Source organism: Oryzias melastigma, linkage group LG16 (assembly GCF_002922805.2).
Source record: "Oryzias melastigma strain HK-1 linkage group LG16, ASM292280v2, whole genome shotgun sequence".
Taxonomy (NCBI): Eukaryota; Metazoa; Chordata; class Actinopteri; order Beloniformes; family Adrianichthyidae; genus Oryzias; species Oryzias melastigma.
Window position 1 is genome coordinate 13,597,066 of NC_050527.1, and position 8,643 is coordinate 13,605,708.

An 8,643-nucleotide genomic window follows, 5' to 3' on the forward strand; every position below is an offset into this window, starting at 1 on the left:
ACTGGAATCTATTGGGGATTTTTAAGCAATTTTACTTCTAATTATTCAGAAATGTAGGTCAACTTCAGTGCTATTCTATAGCTTTTAAATGAAATTTCCAGTCTTTCAGCAAATATAACATTTTGCAAATAGCTTTTGCATTTTCAGCAAACCCTTCAGCAATTACAGTAAATAGCTTCACCATTTTCAGCAAAAAAGTTTCAGGATTTTCAGCGACTACTTTCAGCAGAATAAATTCACACTAGCATTATCGCAGGGAAATTTTCTAATAATTAACTGTTTTTTCCAAAGTTTCAGACTAAATTGTTTTCAAAGATGAATTTTAACAACGCGTTTGCGATTTTCGTCCAAAACAGGAATATGATATCAGCTCAGTTTGTCAGTTCAATTTTTTTTGTTATTGTTATGTCTGCTGTCTCAATTCTTTTTTTTCTGTGTTTCCTTCTTATTAATAATAACATGAATGTTGTTGAAGGGAAAGCCTTTTCGTTACACCTATCCGACCAAATGACCCATAGAGCAGCTTAACGCTCTCATTGGGTTCATTGTTTCGGTTCAACCATAACAAATATTTTATGTTTTTTTAAGCTAACGTTTAAGAAATTAGCTACTTATTCGCTGCTTCTTCATTTCCTTTTTAAAGTACCTTTTGGTTTCTTGTATTACATTTATAATGTATGTGTTTAAACTGTTTTTTTTTCCCCAGACGGTGATGGTCTCATTAGAGGGCTTAACCAAAATAGTGGACCCATCGCAGCTGACGGCTGACTTTGAGGGCAGCTTAGAGTACAACCATGACGACTGGATTGAGGTTTTAATGCTCAGGATTCTTTATTTCATACTTTGGAATAATTGTATCTCATTAAATCTTTTTTAATAAGACTTAATTTGCTCCAGTAGAATCTCCAATTACTCCTGTCCGTCCTTCCAGGTGCGACTATCATTCGAGACCTTCGCCAGTGATGCAGCGAGGGCTTTGTCACGCCTGGAGGAGCTCCAGGAGGTCCTGTCCCAGCGTGATCTCCCGCGGGACTTGGAAGGAGCCCGCCGCCTCATGGAAGAGCATGCAGCGCTGAAGAAGAGGGCCACAAAGGCGTCCATAGAGGAGCTTGACACGCAGGGCCGACGGCTGCTCCAAAGACTACAGTCACATACCGCAGGGGGTGGAAACAGCGGTGAAAGCGGATACAGCAACCGCGGCGTGGGGGCCAGCGGAGATTCCAACGACCATCACCATGGGCTCCAGGGTTACGCCGACGCGCACAGCCTAGTGGCTAAAGTTACGGCTTTGTTGGATAAGCTGCATGGGACGCGGCAGAACTTGCAGCAGCTCTGGCACATGAGGAAGCTGAAACTCGACCAGTGTTTCCAGCTGCGGCTGTTTGAGCAAGATGCTGAGAAGGCCAGTTAATTCCCCTTTTTTCCATGTTTCATGTGCGTGTGGTGCTGCCGACTTCATAAAGAGTTAATAAATCTGGCTAATAAGATCCTGACTGACTCTAAAGCCATGGCTAATAGGTTTTTAAGCGGCTGTACACTTCCAGTTGATTCATGCACAATACAAACACCCCTATTAACTTTAAAACATTACATTTCAATTTTTATTCCTCTATGCACCAAATAGTAGAAAAACTTAAACAGGGCAAATTAATGGCTATAAAATATTAACTTTCTTATTTTATTCATCTTTATAATTCTACTATGTTTTTGGCCAAACGAGTGGATCCATTTCCAAAAAAAATTGCAACAAAATTGACTCTCACGTGATGACTTTTCTTCAGAAATCTGTATTTTCATGAAAGTGTAAAAGTTTGTCATTAGTATTGGTACACATTTCAGCTAACACGATTTATTCTCCAATTTTCAAACACATAATAAAAAAATTTTGAAATGTCTACGATTAAACTTACCAGCATTCTCTCCATCTGTTCTACATGCAGATGTTCGACTGGATTATGCACAACAAGGGCCTATTTCTCACCAGCTACACCGAAATCGGGGGGAACCACCAGCATGCTGTTGAGCTGCAGACGCAGCACAACCACTTTGCTATGAACTGCATGGTAAGGCACTGTTTTCTTTTTTTTTTTTTTTTATTTGGCAACATTGACCGAAAAACTCATACCTTTGCTCATAAATCAGCATTAACTCCATATTTTGCCATTTATCAATTTTGTAATAACTTGCACTACCATGTATTGAAAAAGATGCCACACATACATCACTACCAAATCAGAGTCTCTGATTTTAAACTTATCTTGCAAACATGATTTTGTTCTGGCGACTGCAACAGCTACCGTTTATTCTTATTTTTAAGGTTTAATAATAGGTGAAACAATTTGGAAAGCTTTTTAAATGTCAGTTTTGAAATATAAAATGTATATTTTTTGTTTGCGTATTGCTTCAAAAGGCTTCTAGTTCATTAAAAACATTCCTCCATTAAAGGAGCTCAAATATGATTAATTTCTGTTACAAACCTACAAAATAAAGAACAGCACAGACTGAGTAGCTATTATGTGCAATTCTATCAAATTATTTTCCTTAATTTTATTTACTGCTACTTTGAGAGTGCAGTTCTCCCAATGTGCAGCATTTTAGGCTTAACTGTATGCAAATGAAGCTTTTTAAACCCAGTTATCCAGTGAGGAAGCTTTGCCATGTGGGTTTGTTTGTTTTCTATATTAAACATTGGTTCTGCCTCCCAAACAGTCTGCTTGAAAACAGAGGGATCCAATTATAACAGCCTCCTAAACGATTTTTTGTTGCCTTTTTAGTTTTAAAGTTTACATCTCCTCTTTTTTCCTGCCACATGAATAAAAAACACCCACAACCTTGTACTGAAAAATAGCCCACATTTGGCAAACATGTGGAAAGCTGTTTAAAAGGAAAATGACAAAAAAAACCATCAGGTTTTGCCCCTCTTTTACCTCTTTTGAGTTTTTTTATTTCACAGCTATGAACTCTTTTTTTTTTTCTAAAGGCCAGTAAAGTTTTTTTTTTTTTTAAAGTGTAAACATTCACTTTTACAGGGTTTGTGAGCCTCATAAGTTTGCTGTTTTACATATATCCCCAGTACAAACCGTTTAAATGATAAGACAAAAACTACATTCAATACAGGGATAATCAAAAATACCACAAAACAAGTCAGGTAAAGTCTGAGCAGCCCTCCATTCTTCCACAGGATGTTGTGTTTCCTCTTCCTGTTGCCTGCACAGCTGAATGGAAAAACACTTAGTCATATTACAATCTAAGATTACATTTAACCTTAATTTGAAATAGCATGTAATATCTGACATGAAAATAACAAAAACGTAGCAGCTATTGTATGTTTCTCAGTTAACGAATTATGTCACGATTGGAATATAAGAAAATTGAATAAAATGTGTATTATTTTCTTAGTATTGTATAAAATTGACACATTTGCACGTCCTAAACTTGCTAAAGTCCTTGGGTATCTATTCTTTTATGCAAGCATTATGCGTCCTGCATAACTCAGTGGATGTAATGTTGTTGTCCCGCCCGTCAAAAGAGACGCACTGGAAATACAGTTTGTTCTTGACACATTTTTTAGAGATATTTGATGACAAAATGTGTTTAATTTGGACTTTTTGTATTAATATACCAGCAAAAACTAATGAATTGTTTAGTAAAAGAGCAACAAAATAGGTCATTGATGTGCTATTTGTGAGATATTTTCCACTCATGTTGATGTTAACTACATTCAATTTGGGTATTTTACATTTATTTTACATGTCAACTGTTTGCACCGACTTTAAGTGGTTAGTGCAGTCACATACATAGCTGTCATACGCAAAACTTTATTTTATTGCCTCCTGTTTTATTAATTTTTCAGTCATTGATCCTCACAAGTCTTTTTTTTCATAGTTTTATTCCTACTTTTATAATAAACATTATTTACTGGTCACCATCAGGCTTCTGGATGAATTATCTCAAAGACTTTAGATGAAATTGACTTAATTCCACGTATTAAAATGTATTTTGAAGAATTCTACTGGAGCTGAAAACTGGAACAACATTCCATAAAAAATAACATTTGATTTATTTATTACAAAAATGAGATTTTCAGTCCAGGATTGGTCCTTGTATTATGTGACTCTAAATGAAAGCTGCTCTACTGCGCTCCTTCCCACTTTATCTATTTCTGTCTGTTGCTCTGCTGCTCGGTGGCTGTCTCATGCCAGCATCCGAGCGTCAGAACATTCTTCTCCTTGCCCTCAGCTCCTCTTTTCTCATGCTCAACACGCATCAGTTCAGGATTAAGAATTGGCCCTGCTGTTATTGAGTTGCCCTGTAACCTCTCTCTTTCCAAACCAGTCTCATTCACATGAGCGTCTCGGAGGTCCCAACTCTTCCTTTAAAAACCTAAAATCTTCTGCATCTGAGCTGCTTATTGTGCCTTTGTGGAACCTCTAATGGGATTACAGTGGGATACTGTGCACTTTGAAATGCAGTAGTTTGCCTGCTGTTGGGAAACCACTTGTAGGCCTTTACTGTTTTTTATAAACCAGTCTTTATCTTTGAATAAATTAAATAACCTAAATTTTGTAACACTCCAAAACTACATTCAAATGAAAGTTATATTAAAAAAATACATGTTTATTAAAAATTATCTGTGGAATTATTGTCTAAGCTTGAGTCTAAGTGCTAAATGCCCATTGTTGTAATGAAATTACAGAAATTAAGAGTCGTAATGGGCTCAAGGAGCAGCAACTGAACAGAATAATAAAAGACACTCTTGTTAGTTAAAATTTGCTGATTCATGCCTATCTACACAAAACAACCTTTACATACAGGCTTGTTTATGTTTTTTAACTTTCCTCCCTTGTCTTTTTATTTACACATAGAATGTTTATGTGAACATCAACCGAATCATGTCAGTGGGGAACCGGCTGCTGGAGTCTGGTCACTACGCCTCCCAGCAGATCCAGCAGATCTCAGGCCAGCTGGAGCAGGAGTGGAAAGCCTTTGCTGCAGCGCTGGATGAACGCAGCACACTGCTGGAGATGTCCGCCAGCTTCCATCAGAAGGCAGATCAGGTACAAACATGCGTACTACCACAGATTTTGACATGATAAGGAGTAAGAAAATACCTTCATCTCTACATGAATGTCCACAAAAGGATATATAAATATGTAATATTTTTTTCTAAATACTGCAAGCATGATACCATCTAGACTAAACAGTTGTGCATAAACAAAATAGAACAGTAGTTAATCTCCACAATTTTCCTTACTACATAAACAGCCTTGGATTCATATTTTAAGCTATTTAATATATTAAATTAAATCCAAATGCAGTCTACAAACTGCAGAAATTATTCAAAAGAACTCTAAAATCATTTAAGGTGTTGACTCAGTTGGTTAAGTGCAGGACTGTCACATGGAAAATAGTTCAGTTCCCAGGGAGCACAGTGAGCTGAATCCAGTGAGTCCTCAGGCAAAACCCTCACTGCCTAACTATGCAGCCAAAAGGAGGACAAGTCCTGGTCTCCCTGTGACAGTCCCCAGCCCAGATAAACTACAGGGTTGTGTCAGGAAGGGCATCCAGAACAAAAATCTTTGCCAAAACAAATGTGGGGATCAATAAAAGCAGATTCACTGTGGTTACCCCTGAAGGGAAATCCAAAAGGTGAACAGCAACACAGTTATTTACCGATGTTTTACTCTCATATGAAAGAAAGAACATTTAGTAATTGTTGAGGAACTTGACATTTGTGGACGTCACGGGTGCAGCCAATTTTGTTGTTCGAAGTCTGTTTTCGAGATATTTATTCAAATTATTTTTATCATGATTATTTTGTTTTTTCAAGATATTTTTTTTCTAACTTTTTGCAATTTTTTTCTAACTTTTTGTAATATTTTTTTTACTCTTCAAGATGCTTTTTTCTTAACCTTTCGCAAATTTTTAAAATAAATTTTTGAGATATTTTTTTCTAACTTTTGGTATAGTTTTTGTTGTTTTTTTTTACACTGTTTTTCTTCTAAAAACAGTTGTTTTTAAATTATTTTTTTTGTTTGTTTTTTGATATAATTATTTTGTGTTTTTCCTTTTTTGAGATACTGTTTACAACTGTTAAGTACAGGGTTGTTTTTTTTTTTTTTGCCTTGTTTCTTTTTATATATACATTTTTCCCCTGTTTTTCGCTCTATTTGTTTTTTGTGTTGTTTAGATTTTTACCTGTAATTCTTTTAGGACTACAACAGTTTTATTCCTAAAGCGAGAAGATAAGGAGACGTCTAAAACTCGCATTACTCAAACCCTGTGGTTCACTCTAAGAGAAAGAATACTGAAAGAATAATAGTATTAGATGTTTCTATGGAATTTCTGATGTTTTGAGATTATTTCTGGTCAGTTACTGAGAAACTGCTGTTGTTTGTTTGGGTTGTTTATGTGTACTTTATTGACGGTCCCTGCCTGCCTCTGCAGCTTCAACGTGGAGGGAAACCTCAAAGCTCAGAGCAGGTGGATCGAAAAACAGCTGTAACTTGTTTTCTGCATCACTACAAACAATCATAAACTAAACGGACACAGATCATGTCTGTGGCATGGACACATTTTGGCTTTTTTTTAAAGCACAAATAAATTACATCTAAAATCTTTTTTCATTAATTGAATTCAATACTCCTCTATAAACATATTTTAAAATTGTATTAAAAATGATAAGAAACTTTGAAAGTGATGTTCTTTAAAAAGTACTGTTTAGCATTCTGGTAAATTGTCAAAGTTATCATGTTTTCTTTGAACTGTCTTTTTAAAGCTTTTTTAAAACAGAAAGCAGAACAGAGTTCTAAGTCTCTTGGCTAAAGGACAAACAGATGCGATGTTGCTTATTTACTCTGATGCAGGTTTGTGCATTTATTGTTTCAGTACATGAGTAAAGTGGAGCCGTGGTGCAAGGCTTGTGGAGAGGGAGAGCTGCCCACTGAACTCCAGGACCTGGAGGATACGATCCACCATCACCAGGGACTCTACGAGCACATCACCACGGCGTACTCAGAGGTCCTTACACAAACATGAGGATGAACACAGACAGACACAGGACCACGCCTGAGTAAAACACAGACGTTAATGGAAATATTGATTAATGCAAACAAGTCAGACTGATTGACCTTTGTACTTATTCTAACCTTTTACCTTCATTTATAGCTCATCTTAAGCCTTTTTTGCCCTATTTAAACTCTAAAATGACATAATACTGTAGAGAGACGGCTGAAACGTCTTTGACTTTTATTTCAGAGTTAACACTTTTATAAAATTCTATTTTTCGCTGACCTTTTTTCACCATCTGACCATATTTATAAACTCTCAACAGGTAAGCCAGGAGGGCAAATCTTTACTGGACAAGCTGCAGCGACCTCTGACCCCGGGAAGCGCCGATTCGTTGATGGCCTCGGCCAACTACTCCAAGGCTGTTCACCACGTCCTCGACATCATCCACGAGGTTCTGCACCACCAGAGACAACTGGAAAACATATGGCAGCATCGCAAAGTGCGACTGCACCAGCGTCTGCAGCTGTGTGTGTTTCAGCAGGACGTGCAGCAAGTAAGACGCTCGTGCACGTGGTGACAGATTTAGTTTGCATACAAGTCAAAAACATGTCAAAACCATGATGGAAATTGTAATTATGTGTGTTGCCATGTGGATATTGCATTCAAATCAGGAATATATATGACTAAATAAAACAAATTTAGTTTAAAGACCAAAAAAACTTTTTTTTTTTTTTTTTTAATCAGAGTGGGTCAAACCCTTTAACTGTCTGCTCAACCAAACGGTGGGAAACATTTAGAAAACATGTTTTTAAAAATATTGATTGTGTATATATCTCTCCAAAGTACGGAGCCCCTAAAGGGAAACTGAAGAAAAAAAAATGAAGTATATTTTTTTAACAAAAATTTGAATGATAATAATAATTATTATTATAATACAATAATTCTGGTTAGTACCGGATGCACACCATATAGTAACTGGTATGCACCAGTTACTAACCACTACTTTTTTTTTTACTACTCTAATTTTTTAGAAAAACAAGTTTTGTTTAGTAACCAGAACTTGTTTTTATGTCTTCATTTTTTTTTTTACGGAGCCCTTAAGTATTTAAAAAAATTATATGACTTCAACTCTTTATTTTACTTTGATGTCACTTTAGGGACTCTGTACTAAGGCAATGAGCAGCAGAAAAACTATATATATATATTTTTGGGGGTAGTTAAAGGGCTAAAGTACTTAGATTTTAATAACTGGCCAACAACTTACTGTTTTTGCAGTCAGAGGCATGTTTACTTATTATTTTTCTGTCTGGCATGTTTACTTGTCATATGCAATAAAACACCTGTGTCATTTATAATATGCACCTCCAACATTTTTTGCCTTTTGTGTAGAAGTCTCTCTCTGCATTTTGGGTTTGGATGGCAAACTTGCCAAATCATACCAGAAATTTGATTTACAGAGTCATCTTTCCCTCTCCCTCCTCTCCGCTTTGGACATGAGTTCCTCCCTTCTTCCACCTCCCTGGCTTTTGTGTCTCTGTCTTTCCTCACTTCCCTCCGCACTTTCATCACCCTTTTCTCTTGGTAGTGGTTTCCATGGCGATGCAATTTACTGCCACATAAAGTGTCGAGGGC

The 8,643-nt window shown here is 36.5% G+C and overlaps 1 protein-coding gene across 3 annotated transcripts in view; it reads left to right on the forward strand.

Annotated features, from left to right (window-relative positions):
• triob (trio Rho guanine nucleotide exchange factor b) overlaps window positions 1-8,643 on the forward strand; it is a 110,795-nt gene that overhangs the window by 49,723 nt on the left and 52,429 nt on the right. For all 3 annotated transcript variants that reach the window (XM_024267200.2, XM_024267198.2, XM_024267199.2), the window contains 6 exons: window positions 707-811; window positions 932-1,402; window positions 1,941-2,063; window positions 4,866-5,057; window positions 6,889-7,020; window positions 7,334-7,564. In XM_024267200.2, coding sequence (XP_024122968.1) covers window positions 707-811; window positions 932-1,402; window positions 1,941-2,063; window positions 4,866-5,057; window positions 6,889-7,020; window positions 7,334-7,564 — 1,254 coding nt within the window. The remainder of the gene's footprint in view (window positions 1-706; window positions 812-931; window positions 1,403-1,940; window positions 2,064-4,865; window positions 5,058-6,888; window positions 7,021-7,333; window positions 7,565-8,643) is intronic.